General features: G+C 38.1%; 1 protein-coding gene across 3 annotated transcripts in view; it reads left to right on the top strand.

Moving 5' to 3' along the window:
* The first annotated feature begins 3114 nt into the window (after window positions 1–3114).
* Window positions 3115–20517, top strand: part of LOC109399656 (phosphatase Herzog) — a 335043-nt gene continuing 317640 nt past the window's right edge. The window contains exons 1-2 of one of the 3 annotated variants that reach the window (XM_062855920.1): window positions 3115–3228; window positions 6673–7201. In XM_062855920.1, the coding sequence (XP_062711904.1) occupies window positions 7123–7201 (79 nt within the window). In that variant the 5' untranslated portion in view covers window positions 3115–3228; window positions 6673–7122. Of the gene's footprint in view, window positions 3229–5733; window positions 7202–20517 lie in introns of those variants that run through there. The other 2 variants (XM_062855921.1, XM_062855919.1) reach the window with 2 other exon arrangements.

Raw genomic sequence — 20517 nt, 5'->3', positions numbered from 1 at the left:
ACGGATGTGTGCCCAGCAGTACTCAAAGCTAACCGCAAGTGAGAGTTTGAAATTCCATTGATGATGTACTTGATTATTGCCACATCCGATAAGTTCACCAATCTTGCCTTGGCCACGATTTCATACACAAATTTCTCGTACGTTTCGTTTGGTTGCTTCATTCTTCTAGTCAAAAAGCTGTGGACATCAACTTCATCGACTCTTGATGGAAACGCCCGCACAATTCTCTGCTTGAAATCATTCCAACCGCCGACAACTTCTTCTACACCATCAAACCAAATTCTCGGTACCGCACCCAATCGTATAGTTGCATAGTGTAGTACCGCTCGTTCGTCCCATCCATACACATTCTTCAATCCGTCGATTTTCTTCAGCCACTTCTCTACAGTTATCTCCGCGGGGACAAATTCAGGAATCAGACTGCGGATATCCTCGGGATGTAAAAACATTTGAACGTTGCATGCGCCCGCCCCGTCGACCGTCAATGATGGGTTTCTTCCGTAGCGTCTTCCAACATCATTTTGGGTTTCATCACCTCCAACTGCAACTCCGCGACCACCAACAACCGTTGAATTGGTTTCGGCTCGCGTTCCGGTTACTTCTACACCAACATCCATATCTTCAACTTGCTTTGTTGTTCGTAATTCAATTTCATTCGAAACGCCTTCTCCGGTTGAAAAATTTCCAGGTTCAGCTCGCCGTCTTGGGAAGTCACGTAAGATCATTATCCCACTTCTGAATTGTAGATGTTATAGCTTTAATAGATGCGTCTACTTTATTTGGCGTCTCGAGAATTAATAATTGACATCGAATGACCCTATTCAAACCTAAGCCTACTATACAACTTTAACAAATGCAGTGCCTACTATAAATTCCTACAATATGTAAAAAAAAACTCTATAATAATGCTTGGAAAATATCCGGCCTAAAATTAAAAATCCACGTAAATGAAAACCGCGTTAATTCAAAAATCCGTGTAAAAATGAACCGCGTTAATTCAAAAATCCGCGTAAAAAAACCTCGTAAATAAAAACCGCGTAAAAAAAACCTGACTGTACATTAAACCTTTTTTAATTAGATTTTGTTTTAGATTTTATAGAGACATTTTAAAAACTTCCCCTGTTATAGGGATAGGATTTTTTCAAAACACCATCGTTCTTCTGCTTCTTCATGCAACATCAAATCACCAATTGGTGATTAAATCAATTGCTGTTGTATGAAGAAAAAGAAGAAGAGCGATGATGTTTTGAAAAATCCCTATCCCTATAACACAGGGGAAGATTTTAAAATGCCTCTATAGAATCTAAAACAAAATCTAATTAAAAACGGTTTGATGTACGGTGTTAGACTTTGAACGGACTACAAATTAAGTATCTTATTAAGGAAAAAATGTTAAATTTAAATTTATACGTTCAATATGTAGTCTGTCCAGTTTGGCATGCAGATTCAGAATATGGAATTATCTCAACCAAGGTTGCAACCATTCATTTGCAAAGATTTACATTCATTTGCTATTATCTCATTTCAGAAGCATGCTATCGAAAAACAACGTATGGATGAATTTAACCATGTAGTTTTATCTGAAAGTTTGCCGAATAACATTGGGGTCGCAAACGTATACCAAAGTCGTGAGCGAGCTGTGAAGGCAACTTTCCACAGCGTGAATGAAATTTACATTCACCGCGTGGAGAGTTGCCTTCACAGCTCGCTCACGACTTTGGTATACGTTTGCGACCCCAATGTTATTCGGCAAACTTTCAGATAAAACTACAAGGTTGAATTCATCCATACATTGTTTTTCAATAGCATGCTTCTGAACTGAGATAATAGCAAATGAATGTAAATCTTTGCAAATGAATGGTCGCAACCTTGATCTCAACACCACTAAAGAAACCAATAGAGCACAAGATCTAATCATTAGCTAGATGTCAACGTGAAGAAAAACCTTAAGTTTTCCATTATTGCATCTTGCTTTGCTTTATAGATTACCGTGCAAATGTTCAATCGTCTAAAATATTTGTTCACACGTCAATCACCAAAGAAAGTAGCAAGTAAACAAACCGCGAGAAACCGATTATTCCATGCACCACCCAAAAAGTGTAACCGACGCTTGAAATTTCTAGCAGCGAAACGAACCAATGTATGCTGAAACTGGTGGGAACATCCCGAATAGATTTTTACAATTCGTGGTATCGTGCATATTATAAGCTTTCTATTCACTGAATGATAATCATACAAGTAATGATTGTTCAATGATCAGATGATGTAAACTATAAAAATAGGATTTTTCAATACTGTTCATATATCATAGAACAAATGATAATGACACACCCAATGATAAATATACAATTTTGAATGATTCGGTTTGCCCAAATTTACTGGTTTTGGATAAACAGCTTGGGTTAAATGGATGCAGAGGAGTTGCATAATAATTAGTGTATGCTATGCGCATGCTAGTGATCATGGAAACTGCACAACGGGCTGCAATTCGATCACTCTGTAGCATATTTTGCCGCCCCTGTGTATAGTCTGCTAACTGGTAACTCACTCTTTGTACTGCAAAGATGCATTTCTGGCTGTTTGCAGGTCATCACCTAAGTATAAGAATAACACTTACCTTTCATGAAACACCAAAGTTGTGTGGCGACCCGCATTGATGCCCAAGACATAAGCACCAGACGTTCTCTGCATACTTCAACTTCTAAACTTTACAAAGCTACCTTCTAAACACTCGCGAGCACATTGTCGATGTGGTCCAACAATTAAAACACCTCGCGAGAAAAAAAAAAAACAACGGAGTCACCAGCCCAGCAGCAGCCAACAGTTCAATTCCCAACTGTGTATTATGTTTCCAGTTCAAAACCGAATTAGCGACATTTTTTCTTTGACTTCCGCTGCTTTTGCCTTGCGTTAAACACAATGTCGGAAGTGGGGCGCTGTATTGTACACCTGGTGCTATGATACTAAGCGCGAGACTTTTTTTTATATAAAAAAAAGTCAATTCTAATGCTAGTTAGCAAAATTTGACCGTGCGCTACATTACTTTGTAGCGTTATTCACTGTGCGGTGACCGCGACACCTGACGCCGTGACATGTATACGCAACATTTCCGTCCGACTGACCGGAGTTCCGCGATTTTTCGATTTTGATGCGATTCAGTCAGTTCAGTTTCGAGTGGGAATCCGTACTGATCGTGTTGTGTTGTGCAATTTGTGCTCGCGGTTTGTGGTGTGTTTGCATTGTTTCCATTAAATTTATTGTTGCTGTTCAGTGTCTATTGCGCTTTGCCAGACCAGAAAACTACGGAACGTTAAAAATAAGCTCGTGAAAACTTTCATTTGGGAGCGAAGAAAAGATTGCTTTCCCGCAGAACAACACCGTTGACGGTGTTTGTGTTAATTAAATCGGATTCGCAAAAAAGCCGGAAAATAGCAGCACTCGAATCTTTTTCATCTCTGCTGGTCGGTTGTCAGTCACCGTTGTCACACCTCTGCCTCTGCCGCCTACACCTGTCGCATACATGCCGCTTCCGTCTTCTTGCGTCCATTAAATAGGGGAAGGAGGGGTACACTGCTCATCAACAGCGTTTGTTGTGTTTCCTTTGGGGAACTGTTGTCGATTGCATGTGTCGTGTCGTGCGTGACATGCACCAGACACTGCTGTCGTACACACATACATTGATTCATTATTTAATTCAACTTGAATGTATGAGTATTGTGTCGATGTGTTAGTTTTCAAGCACGGATGATTCATTCATGTTTGGGTTGATGTTACCTTTCTTTCAAAATTTTAATTATTCTAACAAAGATGTTTGTTTTAGGTTAAAGTCTTAATATTCCGATTCTTCTAGTATTATTTTGGTTGGAACTTCAAATTATCACATTTGGAGTGTACAAGTAAAACAAGAATTTTGGAGTAAAAAAGCTTTCCTAAAAAGTGAAAAATTAGCAATGAGCAAAATTTTAAACAAAATGAGAAATCTCAAAACAGCAAAATAAGTATTTTTATCCGAAAGGACAATATTATTGCTTTTTTCACTGAAAATTTTCCTTGCTTCGCTGAACAACATGACGTTTTCTTCCAGCGAAGGCTTACGCGATACAGAAAACCGCTGAATTTCACACTAACACTGCAGAAAATCTGTCAACAATAACTCAATACACATGCATTTTCAGCGAAAAGATCTATTTGCGTGACAACAATCCACTCCCATGACTACCAGGCGCCCGCCGTCAAATATCAGGATTGCCAACTGTCCGGCGATTGCTGTCAGTTTTCTTTGTCGCCGAATCTGGCGCTGGGTCTTCGGCGCGGAAACTCAAAGGTGGGAATAAAATTTTGGGGTTTGCGCGCAATAATTTTTGCGTTGTCAATCCACGTACAATGCGATGTTTCCACTTCGGTTTCCACTTCAACCACAAATCCCCCCGTGCGGCATGTGATGCAAATGGCAAAAAAGGCAGGGCAGGTGGAAAGGTGTGTTGATTTTCAACTTTTACTCGGAAGCTTTTCCTTCGAGGACTGACAAGTCTCGCACACTACCACCACAGACTTGATTACAGATTCTCGTTACTTTGGTGGTACAGAGCTGCCAGAATAGATTTTACTTGAGGATCTAAAAATATTCAATTGAATTTGCTATTCGATTTCTGGATTACGTGAAGACGTATCTCGATAATCCTCAGAACGATACTTGTTTTCGTTTCTGAAGCCGTAAGACACATCTTGACTTGAAACCTGGGAATGAAATCATGCTTCTCTGCTGCTACTTTACGGGTTTTCTCCAATTTGCGGTTATCAACTTCCAAATTACTGCAATATTGTTCTTCCAAAAATGTTTGTGACTAAGATGCCTATAAAACCTAGATATAAGGTCTTGTGACTCAGCGATACTCTCAGAGCATGCAGGCAAAACAATGCAAGAGTGTCCCGTTCTATTGTAAGAATAAACCATCGCCAGCTCAGTTAAGTAAACGTATTGTGTTTTAAAATTAAGAAATTGTTGTATGATGTTGTCTAGGTCACAGGTCACAGTATCAGTTATTCAATTTATTTAGACCCAATAGTGATCATGTCATGAATGCTGATATATGCGTCAAGCCAACAATGCGTAAAGAGCTGCTCCGAAATTACGCATTAAACACATAAGGATGCTACGCACTTATTCGCGAATAACACGATCTTCAAAGTGATATTCGGTTGTCAAAAATGTATGGAAATCTCACGTTGAATAGCACATTGTTGGATGAATAACGTGAAAACGGCGATTCACGTGTTATTCAAGCATAGTTTGAGCATAGCATAACACATGCAATTGATGGTCACCAATAATCTACATTTGTATCAGCGATCAACGAGTCTTTACAACAGATAAAGAGCTATATGAACATCAAGACATTCCATCCAGAGACCAGAAGTAACTTCAAATCTGTTGGAATATTTGGGCCAGCCTAATATATGTTGCGATGCTTATCATTTTTGCCCAGCGCTGAACCTGCCTAATGTATGTATGCTTGTTATTGTTTATACATTGTTTGTTGTTAAAGTAAATAAACCGACCGCCGCGACGAGCAGACCTACTTTGTGTTTGGCTCCGGTGTTCTCCGCCGTTACGCGTAACGAAAGTTCTCCCGGTGATTTGTCGGTAGTGGTCCCCCGTGGACAGTGTGGGCCTCTCAGTGAATATATCCATCAAAATCTGCACAAGGATCTTGCGTAACAAAAATAAATCAGCACCAAGCAAATGATTGCCACTCAGATGGCATCACTGTGCTTGCGATACACTCACACTTGGGCAGTTACCCTCACAGATTAAGTTACTCCAACGAAAAAGTAGTCGACAGCAGAGCCGAACTTTTACGAAGTCCCAGTAACGACAAGCGAATACACACACGAATCAAACGACGGCGCACCGAATGGATATCAGGTTTGGCTTGCAGCACTGTTTCACACACGAGTATACGAGAACACGGTGGTGACTGCGAGGGTGACGGTCGTTCGCTCGCTGCCAGTGTTGATTGACAGAGGCCATCTCTCGGTGAAGTGAGACGTGTTTTTTTCGTGCTGTGTTGCTCAACCGACGAAGTAGGTACCTAATCTTTTTTTTGCGTGATTTTTTGGAAGGTCTGCGAAAGAAGGAAAATTTGCGCTTCACGATTCGTGAAACGAACGGAATACGGTGTGTACGGTGCAGAAGATAAAAATTTCTAGTGATTTTCGGAACAGACGGAACAGCCTGTGTTGACTCGGGGGTTGAAGTGCGTGCGTGAAGGCCTGAGGTGGCTTTAGGTCCCGTCTCGGTTTTATGGCGAATGTGAATTTTTCTTGAATTTGAAATCTACCGCGACTCCGGGATCCACACAGGGTGTAGCGGTGTGTTCGTGAGGTGACGTGATCCGTAAATATTGAGCACGCGTGGTTGTGTGCGTGCCTGCAACGACGAACAACACGGGAAAGAGAAATAGAAGAATAATATATGTACACCGGAGTGTGGTAGAGTGCGAAAGGCTACTATAGGGAGGAATAAGAAGTCAAAGAAGTGGAATTAAAAGTTTCTTCTCTGGTCTGGTGTTTGCGCGATCGGCACATTTTTGTGATTGGAATTTCGTATTTATCTCTCGAGTTCGCGGCGAGCAGTTTATGTGATTTCGATTTTTCTTGTGCGTTTCGCAGCTGCAGTCCAGCAGTTTGGGGGAAAGTTTTTCCTTGCAGCCAGCGCCGGCCGACACACGGAGTTTGTGCGAAGGAGAAAATCGGAATTCGATGATAGCCAGATCCAATCGGGTGGAAAATAGCGGGTTGATTTGTTGAAGTGGTTATAGTTGGAGAGAAAGTGTAAATAAGGCACCGAGAAGACCCAGTGGAAAATCCTCAAGAAAACACAAACAAAAACACACGTACGGGGTTTCGGAAGTGAAGTGGGCAGGCAGCATCACCCCGGGTCCAGAACGGAGCGCAACAGCCGGGTGAGCTGTTTCCATCTTCTAAGTATTTCCTGAGCGAGAGGAAGCTCGACAACGGTCAGCTCGGATAATTAAACCAAGGCAGTACCTACGGCATTTGCAGCGGCGACAGCGAGCAACCAACATTTCCGGAGGGGAGCGTCCAAAAGCCAATGTTTAAATGGACGCAACATCTATCATTACGCAAGTTTCGCGCGATGACGAGCAGCAACTGAATAGTAGCTATCCAGGCGAAAAAGGTAAGTGCAATTGATGTCAATCAATCAAACCGCCAACGTAGCAACAAGTGCGAGCTGAAAACTTGAAATCCGCGAAGGAATGATGGGAGAGACAGTGATGATCGAGGTAGAGGAAGTGGAAAGGGTTTGAGGTCTTACGATTCGAAATGAATCTGGTCGATAACAGAAAAGTACATGGTTGTTCAATTATGTTCATATGCAACTGATGTAACGACCACCAATTTGTGGCTCTGTCATGCTTGATGCCGATTGAGCCTTAATAAAATAAATGAGTAACATCTTCTATCAAAAGTTACCACAAAAAGCTAATCAAAAAGGTTATAAACTAATGTAAACATTCTACATTTTTCAAGGGATTTTACCTCTTTCACAAAAATGAACTTTCTGAAGGAACTGAATACATTCTACTGTATATTCGAATTTCTGATCGAATTTTTGAAAAAATCCCTGGAGGAATTTCCATTCAAATTCTTGGGTTTTGTTTTTGAAAAAAATGGAGGAATTTCAGAAATAAATCATGCAAGATGCTTTGAAAGAATTCCTTGTTGAATTTTTAGAATGGGAGAAAATTTTAAACCAATTCTTGAAGAAAATTTTCGAACGAATCCATGGAAGGTATTTTGAAAGAATCCGTGAGGTAATTTTTGGCCGAAAACTCGGGACAAATTCCCTAAAGCATTTTAAAAAAATTTTTTTAGAAAAAAAAAACTGAGAAAATTGGTGGATGTTCTAAAACAATCTAATCTTCATTAGATTCTCCAAACAAATGCCTAGAGAAATTTCTGAATTTCTGGAGTAATACCTGGACGAATTTCTAAAACAATCTTTGAAATGATTTGTGAACAATTATAGAGGAATTGGTGAAGCAATTCAAGCCACATTTTGTAAAAGAATTCTTTGTGACTCTTCTAGAGGAACACATGGAAGATTTTTTGAAATAATCTGTAACATGATAATTTATTTGGAAAGTTTACTTCAGAGACCGTCGTAATAAAGTTGAAAAAATCTTGGTTCACTTACTTTTATTAAACACCGCAGAGTTGCAACAAAAGGCAACCAAGCAGATAGCGGTACACAATTAGTTTTGATTACCGAACTCAGTAAAATCTTACTGGGTTTTTGAACAGCAGAGATAACTCAGTAAAAAATGTTGATTACCGAGCACTCAGTAAGGCACAAAGCTCTCGAGCTGTTAAAATAATACCGATTTAGTCAGTAAATATTTCTGCTGTTTTTTTTCGTTTTTTTTTTGTAAATAATGACCTAGGTGCCTGTACCAGTTATCGCACTACCTAAGGAAAACTATTTTTGCAAAAATAAGAAGACGACCGATGAATGCCATCGATATGTCAAATGATAGATTACTTTTCATACTTCACAGGAAAAATATATAAGTCGAGCCAAAACTACTTTAAGTATTTATTTCGGCGTTTGCCAATAATAGGAGCCCTGTACCAGTTATAGACATATTTGTTAATTTGGGTTCCACTTCGCACTATTTACATGCATCCCTTATGGGGTTAGCCATAACTGGCAATTCGTAAAGGAATTCCAGAGTAAATAAATCCTCGGAGACATTTTTAAATGAATCCTTGATTGAATTTCTGAAGTTTTTGAATTTTTTTGGGACTTTTATGCAAATACATTTATTGTGTAGGTCCATTGCTCAAAATATTGCCATCAACCATTCATATTTTTGGAGATAAAAAAAACGATTGAAATAAACTAGCGAGATAATAGTACACAGAAGAAATCACCGACTTCGGTAATGTTTTACCAAAATCTCAACCGTTAAGTGTTTTACAAGAAAAAATCGGGAAAGGTAACAACTTTCACCGAAATTTGTTAGAGTTTGACAGATAAACGATAACATTTTACCGAAGTTTGGTAATTTTTTACAGATTTTCGTTAAAAACCCGTTACCGAACGCCCAGCGGTTGAGATTTCGGTAAAAATTACCGAACGCGATTAGCTGTGTATATTTGTTATTTAGCGAGAATTACTAATATATGGCAAAACCTCCGAGCCTTTTATCGAAAACTCATTTTTCATGCAATTTTTCTTTGTTTTAGTATATTTTGGTATACAATTTTAATAAAAATAAAATTAAAAAAATTGCTTCAATTTTATGTAAAATTCGATTTCATTGGCATTTTGAAAATTGAAATGTCCAGGTATATCTGTAGTTTGTCTTTGAAACCAAGCAACCAACACAACTGACAATGGTAGAGTAATTTGAATGGCACAATCTCCCAAATGGAGGATAACGTGCCTCTGGAGCCGATTTAGTGAAGGTAGAATTGTGAAGAAAAACGCACCGCTTAGAAATATCAAGTTGTCAAAACCTGGAAACAAAGAATTTGGGTCCGAATCAAGGTAATTTCGAGAAGTTTAAAATAAGGAAAAATAAATGATATGTTAATAATAAAATCTAAGCACGGATTACGAAAAAGTAATTTCTATACCTATTTTTTTTTATTATGGACCTTTTATTCAACCCAATTGAGGGTCATTCAAGTCTGCTAATGGTTTGCCACATAAATCGTTCAATTTATAGTCAAAATTGTGACGTGCAGGCCAACAGTTAATTTTTATTTCGCTGTGTACTTAACAATATCCTTGCCAAATCCTTAGTGCACATCTGATATGCCATTAATATATTTTCCGCTAGTTCTTTTCGGGGAACCTAACGCCATGTTTGCTGAATTCATGACATGGTATTTGTTGATGCGTTCAGAGGAATATCACCAATGACCGAAGGACACTCTCCCTAGAAGGGGTGAAAATTAAGGCCGATTTCATTTAAGGTGAAACATCAAAAAAACCCATTGCCATTTTGAATACAAACTTTCGAGGCACAAATCTGACGAACGAAACATCGAACCAAGGCGAACTTGTTAATCCTGGCTTTGCTCACTTGCAGAAAGATGCAGCTTTTCCAAATCAAGCTCATTTGTTTACGAATTTATGAGGTTAGTACTCTTGAAACCGTGAGTAGGGGTCGAAGTCGGCCATTGTAGTTGTTACAGAATTTCATGCAGTGATCATTCTAAGATTTTTTTTACGGATTTTCTCAGAATTATTCCCAGAGCTCTTCCCGGAAGAAGTGTCCCGTAGTTCAGGGCGCTCTTCCCAAATCCCAAATTCTTCAAAATTTGCACCCGGAGCTCTTGCAGGGATTTCACTAGTTTTTCTGGGAGTGTCGGAAGTCGCCAGCGAGAAACTCTGAAAGCATTCCGGGTAAACCTCTGGTAAAAATCCCGGGAGGTACTCCCGCAGAGACCCCGAAAAAAGTCCTGAAGAAATCTTGGGGAATTGCAGGAAAAAACTATGAAACATTTCAAAAGAACACCGAAAATATCCCTGAAGGAACCATTTATTAATGGGAGCCAACAATTCTGGATGGAAGCTTGGGAGAACTAGAGAATGCCAGCACAAAAAAAATCCGGTAAATCTCTAGGAAAAAGGGCTTTGTTAAACCCAAAGTAGACTTCGCGGGAATAATTCTGTGAGAAACTGCGAAAGAATTTAAATCAGGGATTGCGGTAGAAATCCAAGGAGCAATTCTGGAAGGAATTCGAGAAAGAATCATAAATAGAATTTCGAGTGAAATCTTCCAAAGAATTTGTGAAAGAATTCTGGATAGATTTCCAATCAGATTTCTAAACAAATCTCTGAAGGAATTCGTAATCCTAAAAAGAGTTCAAGAGAAGTATTTATCGGTATAGCCGAAGTGAACGGTACCATCCGTTTTTATTCGGAATTGTTGATTGCTATCGTAAATTCCCGTAGGATTTTCGTCGTGGTGGAAGCGATTTGATGGAATTTCTTGGATAACAAAACCAAGAACAAAATTAAAAAGTTTCACATATTTTTTGAAGATATTTCTGTATGTTTTTCGATAAGTACCTTGTACAATTTAGGTTAATTTTTGAATCATAAACTTTCAAAATTACTCTCTGGAAAAACCTGGAAAACTTATGGAATTTAATCTTGTCTTATGAGTAGACACCCTGGATCAGTATTTCTAAAATCAATCTTGAATGGAGAAAGTCAAACAAACATTTTGTCGCATTTCTGGATGATTCTTTGGATGACGTTCATGAGGGCATTCTTGGAGGAACTTATGGTGAAACCCGGGAAAATAGAGTTGTGGAATCGTTGGCTCAACCTTGGGCTCAACCATGACAAACACTACTGAGAGATATTACTGCTGAAATTATCGTAATCCTAAGCAGTAATGATATCTCTTATTACTCGCAGCTAGATTTTTGTACCTTGATTTGGACACTTTCACAACTATACTCCCAAATGAATTACTAACGGAATCGTAGTGGAACTTCTGAAGAAATTATACAACAAACTTTATGTGAAATTCCACAATTAATGAAATTGTATCTCGTAACGTGGGTAGATCACCATTGAATGGTGCGTTACGGCTTAAGATCTACCACATCAAGTTTCAATTTTGCTATTTTCCTGCATAAAGTGGGAGCATGGATTGAAGCTTAATGTGTTTTTGTGATGTTTCTGTTTTTTTTTTTAATGTTTTGACTTTTACTGCAAACGATTTCTGTTTTTATTTGTTTATTTATTTTTTCCTCTTCAATCTTTTGTTTGTCAAACATTGATTGACTGCCCCAATCTTTCGGCACCTTCAAGATCTTCAAGTAGACGTTAAACTAACATTCCTACCCTTTCCTTGCGATTGTAAGGACGTCACGGAGAAAAAAATAAAGTCAAGTCAATCATATTGCGGTCCCAAACAAACATATTTGTGCACTGACTTTTATATAATCCTATTGTATTGCGCATAATAGAATAGATTGTATTGCGCATAATATAATAGGTCGAAGAATAATGGAAGCTTGAACTAAGCAGAATTGATGATCTCTTTAGAACAAGAAGTATGGTTGATTCAATCATAATATGCTTACATCAACAATATTTATGGTTGATGATTTGACAGTTCACTTATTGTCATGGTAGGTTCAAGCATGTTTATGTTTAACTTGACCCTTAACTTGAGGCTTGAACTAACTATACCGGATGATTGATTTAAGGTGCTTCAAGCATACATAGAAAATAGCTGTTATTTCATTCAAAAAATAATGAAAATCTTCAAATTTTTGCATAAACGCTTCCATAATAGTAGTATGTGTGTGCAATATGTTCTAACAAGTCTATTTAATGAAAGCAAACGCTCACTTCAACAACAGGTAGCAGGAAAATGGGAGAATCTTGTTAAAAGAATGACTTCGTCAAAAAGGCCCTTTCTCCGTTGCAAAGATCACTTTTTCTTATCGAAATATGCACCTCAGAGGATGAAGCAAGCCATTTCTTTAGATAAAAGTAAATTTTCTTCTAGTTGTGCTTGGATCTGATAGGTAGGGTATTGGTTCCCTTATTAAGCATGTGGCTCCCATTTTCATCCTACGAAAAACAAAGGAATGAAGCACTGTTTGTTTTGTTTCTTATTTTTGTATTTTTTGTTAGAACAGGGTGTCTACTACCTGGAAAAACCTGGAAAACCTGGAATTATCAGGGAATTTTACTCGACCTGGAAAAATCCTGGAATTCTCAGGGAATTCTGATGAGAATCAGGGAATTTCTGTGTTTATCATTTTAATTCAAATTTTCAGTTGGAAATGTCTCACAGCGAATAAAAATTTCGGCTGCGCCGCTACTACCTATCCGCTCGTTATTTATTATTTATCAGATATTCATTACCCTTGACGTTTAAACTAGCATGTACTTTTTCCACAGCAATCTCCTATTTTATGTTTTACCTATTTCGGAAAACTAAGTCGACATGCTTTTATTGTTAGGATTTTGAATTCTTAAATCTTGCAGCTTAGTGACTTAAATAGCAGAATTTATTGAAGTTTGCCTAACAAATTCGCAATCGCCTGTAGATGTTGGAAATTACCTGAGGGAACTAAAAGATACATTTTGAGCGTAGTTCCTGAAACTCCCGCAGAGTATTATTGATCAGTTGGAACTCCTGGTGGATTCGATGTTAGTATTTCAAGCCAAATTAACTAGATGACTTCTGGAAGAATTTTTAAATATTTTTCTGATCATTTCTGAAACGTTTTTAGAACAACTCATAAATGATTCTAAACAATGTTTGAAACAATGCTCAACTCTTTCTTTCCCAGAGTTGCTTCTGAGTTCCACATATTTTAACATGGTTGCCAATTTATTAGTACATTCTAGATGACAATTCCTTGTTTCAAGATCGAAACTATTGACAACCGAAACTATTGAATTACATTTTTTTTTCTATTAATTTTGGAAAAAGTCCATCTGTAACAATATTTGTTTATATACTTTATTATACTTTCATATACATTGTTGCTAGCAATTTCTACAAAAGGAGGAAGAATCTAGCAAAATTCCTGAAAAATACATACTTGAGCGATTCTTTTGCGAAAGCATCGAAGGTCTTCGTGCGCAATAACTGAAGCTCTTTGTGTAGGGTTTCTTGGAGGATTTGTTTAAAAGCGTTAGCTACATTTTTTTTAATTTCCAACAGTAGTTGAGGAAGTTTGCTCAGGAACAAATCGGAAGATTTTCTGCTGGAACAGCCAAGCTTAACTTTTATAAAAATATATAGTATAATTTCTTGTTGTTTTCCTTGCTAAATTCCTTCAGAAATTCATAAACAAAATTTTCCTAAAGTATCGCCAGGATTGTATTAAGAATTTCATCAGAAAATTATCTCGTGCTTCCGTCCTAAATGCTGGTGGAATGTTCTCCTTAAATGTCATTATAGCTGGAACTAGAAATTTCCCAAAAAGTTGCGTTTCCACAAACTTCTGGAAATCTGAAAACATGTTTAGTTTAGTCGATTTGTTGAAGTTTCTTGAACCTGGAATTGTTTTCATAAACCTGGAAAAACCCTGGAAATATCAGGGAATTTCATTTTCATAATTGAGTAGACACCCTGTAGAAGTGAGCACGCATGAAAACAAAAAGAACGGAATCAATCGGTGCCGTAATCGCTTGTTTTCGAATAGGATGAAATTGGGAGCGTGAGATTACTGATGGAACACAAACCCTACTTGAAAACAAATTGGGGCAAAACTTAAATTCATTTTGGGAATGAAAAATTAAAGAAATTGTGCCGGCATTGAAATGGAATTCTATGCAAAGTAGCTGAAGTAGTTTTACAGAACTTCTGAAATTTTTTTTTTAACTTATTGTGTTAAATTTATGGGAAGTTGGTTTTAAAAATAAATTAAATAACTAAACCCAACATAGGAGTTGTGAGTCATTTCTTTCCCGCAGAAAAATCTACGGTAAAATTAAACATATTTGAGATAAAGTCAGAAGGAATTTCACATTGTTTTGGTCGCAATGAGAATTTTTGATTGTTTTTACAATCCAGTATTGTCGTTCTTCAATCGGAAATCTGATTGAAATAACAAGAGTTTCAGGCTTTTGACGTGGATTGTCAAGTTTGACATTTACAATATTATGGTAGTTTGAAAAATAGATTTCTTTTACTTTCAATAAAAGGTATACTCATTGGAAAGTAGCATGTTTGATTTCCTCTGATTTATTTATATTTGAAGAAAAAATAGAAAAAAAAAATATTGTTACGAAAAAATAGGAAATCTCATTATTGGTCAAATATACAACTTTTCGAATGCCGAACAACCTTGAATGCCGTACTAATTAGAGATAATTTTCAATTATGCTTTTGTAAACTTTGCATAACTTGAAAATTACCCTTTCGTTAGCATTAGCAAAGTAGTAAATGCTCTGCAAAACAAAACATTCTGCTTAGTTTAACAGAAATTACGGAGGGATTCATCAGTAAAACATTTTTAATTTCATATTAAATATTGTGGCTTTTGCCAATTTTTACATTCCTCTTCGACGCCGAGGGAATGGTTAGTTAGATTGACCAAGAATCGCCATAAAGCACTGGATTGTTAAATCAAACAGAATTTCACATGGATTTTAAATTAGCAAATCTGTTTGAAACTATAAGAATTCCCATAATTCCAAAAGAAATGTGTAAATTCAACAAATATTACTTTTGTTTCAATGTGAACGCTTTTCTGTCCGTGTTGGGTATCGAGTATCTTCATATAGAGTAGGGGTCTTCAGTTAGCCTAGTGGTTAGGGCTAATGATCGCCAATCCGGAGACGGTGAGTTCTAGTCGAGAGAATTTTCTCGACTCCTTGGGTATAGTGTTAGCGTGGTTCAAATAATAGTTTTTGCTCCACACCGCTTATTCGATTCCTAACCAGATTAGGGTAAATGTACCAATTATGGCTATAGTACCAATTATTCGCCATAGTTGAATTTCACCCTTTAACGATATATATCAACAATAAAAAAAATGTGAACACCAGATCACGTTCACAAAAGATGGTTGCACTCATTTCAAGTTAACATTTTGCTCAAATTATGGTAGAAAAAAATCATTTTCCTTAAAATGTCGGCTTCCTTGCACCCTTTTTCGCCATAGTGTACCAATTATGGCTAATCCCATAAGAAATGCATGCAAATAGTGCGAAAAGGAACCGAAATTACAAAATGTAGCCATAACTGGTACAGGGTTCCTATCATTAGCACACGCTGTAATAAATACTAAAAGTAGTTTTGTCTCCGTTTTTATATTTTTCCTGTATAGTATGGAAACTAAACTATCTTTTAACATATTGGTAACATCCGTTGGTCTTCTCGTTATTTTTGTACAAATAGTTTTCCTTAGGTAGTGCCATAATTGGTACAGGCACCCTATATGCCTTCTCACAAAATTTGAGTTCATTTGCTTGAAAATTGAGACTGCACAAGCCCGTCAAAGTTTGTATGAGAATTACTATGGGAAAACGATGTTTTTCATTCAATCAACCGTAGGATTTCCCCAAGTGCCCTAGTGGGTTAGTCGACCCTTGGTAATCCTAGGCTACTCTATCAGCTACAACTTTGCCGAAGACCGCATTCAAATCGGACGCCTCATTAATTAGTTACCGATTTTTATCCAGAATCGAAATCTTTACTTATGATGGTTAAACTATTCGGTGGGCATCACTGCATTCTGCAGTGGAACATAGTAGCCATGATTTCAGTGTGCTATCTTTGGCGCCATATGCAGCAATGTTGCCTGCTGGGAAGCTGGAGGATCATAGCTAAAGTTTGCCCACTTGGATACAAATCGATAACTAATTAATGAGGCGTCCGATTTGAATGCGGTCTACGGCAAAGTTGTAGGATATAGAGTAGCCTAGTATTACCAAGGGTCGACTAACCCAATAGGGCACCTGTGGAAATGATACGGTCGATTGAATGAAAAACATCATTTTCCCATAGTAATTCCCATACAAACTTTGACGGGCTTGTGCAGTCTCAATTTTCAACCAAATGAGCTCAAATTTTGTGAGAAGGCATATAATCTGGTTAGGAATCGAATAAGCGGTGTGGAACAAAAACGATTTATTGAACCATGCTATTAGTGTATCAAAAAAAGCATAGTGGCAAAGAAATCCCTTCAATTAATGACTGTGGAAGTGCTCAAAAAACATTAAGTTGAAGTGAGACAGGCCATGTCCCAGTGGGGACATAGCACTATAAAGAAGAAGAAGAAGAAGAGTATCTTCGTTGCCTAACAACATACGCATACAAAATGATCATTGGAAGAGAAAGCTCTCAGTAAATAACTGTGGAATTGCTCATAAAAAAATCTGAGAAACAGGCTTTGTTCTAGTTAGAAGTTACGCCCCTAAAAAGAAAAAGTGGTGGTAGCCGAGAACAATACAGCTTCCCTCTTTCTCGGTTGATGCATATTGGTGAGTTCGTTCCATATTGTAATTTAATGTATCACCATTCGTGTACCTCGTGTTAAAATTTAATAAAAAACTTAAAAATAAATTGTTCGTGGCCGGCGCTGTTAAGGTTGAAGGATTCGTCATTGACTTAATCGTCATCATTGAAAATACGAAAGCAGTTTTCTCGCTCAAAACATGCATGATTGCATTGAAAAAGTATTTCACTGTATTCCATTCTGCACCCGCAATACATTGAATACATTTTCACTGCGGAAATTTCAGCTTTGAATGAGAAAACTGCTTTCAAATATTCAATGATGACGATTAGGTCAATGACGTCCTTAATTGATAAGTATAACAATACCATACTGAGGATGTCTGGGTTTTCACAACGGACGAAAATCTTTTCGTAATACAAATATCCTTCCATTACACTATCTTGGAATGCAAAACTTGCCAATTGGAAACTCTCAGTTAACAATCATAGAAGGGTTTATAGAGCTCAAAGCTATGAAGCAGGTTCTGCAATCTATCTAAATCTTTTCAGAAGAATCCATTAAACAGTTTCAGTTTAGTAGAGAACAGAGAACTTGCTGCATTTCAACAAAAATCCTTCACAAAACCAACATCTGTTTCTAATGTAGGCGAAAAATTCCACCTGCATCTAGTCGCAATCATCATTGCTTCTACTTCCGGTCACATCCAGAACATATAATTTGACATTGTGTCTCACAAACCACTCGTATTCTGAATCTCCATCCTCCGCCATGCGCCAATACAGAGTAAACTCCTATGCAAGCAACACGTCATCCACCGATCCGGTCTCGCTCGCTCGATCTCGGTCCAGAGCCGGACATTTAAAAATCATGAACACACAAAACGAATAATAATGGCAGACGAATCGCAATATGCACACTCCCCTATACACACTACACCACCTATGACCCTCTTATGTATTCGTATTGACTGCTGGGCTGGTGCAGTAGCAAATACAACAAAAAATAACACTCAGCTGGTTGTTGTTGGTGGAGAACTGCACCGACCAGTTTTTTTTTTCCTCCCTCTTGTTCATAGGTAGCCCTCTATCTCATGATGAAAGCATTCCAAGGCACTTGCGGAATGCTTAGAGGGGGTGCGCTGAAGGGGTGGGACACGGGCACAGTTGCAGTTGCTGATTTCCAGCGCTTGATTTCGATCGGAATAGTAAATATTTCTGGAGTGAAGTAATGCTTGGTGGTGAGCTCACCCAGCTATTCTCTCGCTTTCTGTAACCCTAGGGATGTCGCAAAGTAAACATAAATCAATTGAAAGAATATCTTTTCTGGCTAATTAGACCATTAATTACATTTTTTTTGCGGAAATGCTGATCAAAAGTTGATCAAATAACTTTTGATCGACTGAAAGAATTTCATTATTGAGACATCTCTAATTGTCCATTGCTAGATATGTTTGGCTGCACAGCAGCCAATCGCACGGCATTACTATCTTGATACGCGCCGTGCACAATATTTAATAGTAATAACAATAATACTAATATGGCAAAACAACTACTCACAAACGCACATCTTCGTATGGTAGCTGCACCCATTTAGTTAGACACACGTCACACCAATACAACTTGGGTTTCAAGTTCGGCTTTCACAAACGATTGATGTTCGGAGTCTGGCAACACTGCTCCGAACAGACAAAATTCGGAAGCGAATAAAACCATTCCGTTGTATTCGTTGTATTGGTGAGAAAATTAACATGCGTGCTTATGCTTCGTCAGTCTTTCGGTGTATCGGTGTACCACCGAAAACAGACAGCATTTTACAAACGTCAACAGTCGTCCGGACCGGAGTCGTATCGTACGTAATGGGAGGCTTATTTATATTTTATGCCGACTGCGCTGCTGGCCCACCCCTCGCACGCAAGTGCTTTCTTACTTCCTTCGTTTTCGCGGTTTGGTCTGGTCTTGTGTTGTGTGTGCGCACAAAGAAGCCATTGCATGGCCAGCCAGCATGAACGATATCATCTTGCCTTGCCTTTTGAGCACTGACTCTGACAGACAGCTTTCGAAAAGCTATCGATCCTTCCCCTTTATTCGGTTTCCGTGACGCAAAAAGCTGCTCCGGAATTTTTCCGAATTTGTGTGGTGGCTGGTCTGTGCGCGGCCCACATCGACGGAGGCAGGTTTTTTGTTCCTCCCGGTGACCGTCTCGCAAAAAAGAGGCTGGTTGATTTCATCTATTGGAAGGTTGTACCTTGCTCATTAAGAGTTAAGAACGGTTCAGCTATGAACCTATGCTTATTTATTTTATTCAGTATATAAACTTTTCTGTAATTTCAGCCTTTCGTGTTTCAGCCTTTTGCTTTTTCAGCCTTTCGTAATTCAGCCTTTTGTACGTAACCCCTCAATGAAGATCCATCTTGAGTTGATTCAAACTTACTTCATAAGAAATAGTTTGTCATACTTCAAGTAAGATACACACTTAATTTTGAATACCGAATACGGTAATGTTTTGTCGAAAATAGAGCTGCAGAACACAACCAAAATGGATTGTTTACCTTTTGCTTACTTTTTTGACAGTTGGTGTACTAAGCCTTAATAAAATAGATTACCGAAACTACCAAAATAGTTCAGCTGTTATATTTTCGTCAAAAAAGTACCAAACAGGCAACTCAGGACTGAGTGTGTAAGGCCAAGGTGGATGGCTCAATTTCCCAAATAGAGAAGAACGTGAGATCCACAAGGAATCGAACTCACCACCCTCAGCATGCTCATGCTGAATACCCACGCTTTTACAGTTGTGGCTATATGGGCCCTAGAGGCCTAGACACACTTTGAAAATACCATTAGCACTAAGCAAGTCGCACAAATTCGTAGGTGGTCCTACGCTCCGTACCGTTCGAACCAAAGCCCAAAAATTTGTGACTAACCTCTGACTCTTAGGCCTGAAGTATGCAGGGTCTAATATTTGACTATCAATTTCTGTTACACGTGTTTGTTTCCAAGATTGTAGTGTTCTGTGCTTGTCAGGGTGTCTACTACCTGGAAATCCTCAGGCAATTTTATTTATTTGGGAAAAACCTGGAATGCTCAGGGAAATTTTGCACCGATAAACCGATAAACATTGAGTCGTAAGAATAAAAAGTAGCGAATCATATTACTTGTAGTAGATCTACTCAGAAATAAAGTCCACAGAATTTACCACATAATCGTGGATATGAATAAAAAAAATCGATTAAGTTGTGTTAGTGTATCCGTAGAAAATCGTCTACAACGGAATTTCTGTAAAAATACCTCTTAATTCCTCACAAGGTTTTACAAAATTCTTTCATTTCATTTTTCCTGATTTTCACTTCATTTGTGTTGTTATTCCTTTTTGAATTCCTTTCAGGATTCTCCGGAAGATTCTTCCGGATTCCTACCAGCATTTTTTCAAGATTTGAACATATCTTTCCGGGATTTTTTATTGGGGATCACACAGAATTTCTTCTAGAGATTTTCCCAGTATTTCTCCCTGAGTTCCCGTGGGTTTCTACCAGGA

Source organism: Aedes albopictus, chromosome 3, assembly GCF_035046485.1.
Source record: "Aedes albopictus strain Foshan chromosome 3, AalbF5, whole genome shotgun sequence".
Taxonomy (NCBI): domain Eukaryota; kingdom Metazoa; phylum Arthropoda; class Insecta; order Diptera; family Culicidae; genus Aedes; species Aedes albopictus.
Note: the sequence above shows the minus strand (reverse complement) of the source record. Positions and strands in the feature narration are given on the sequence as shown.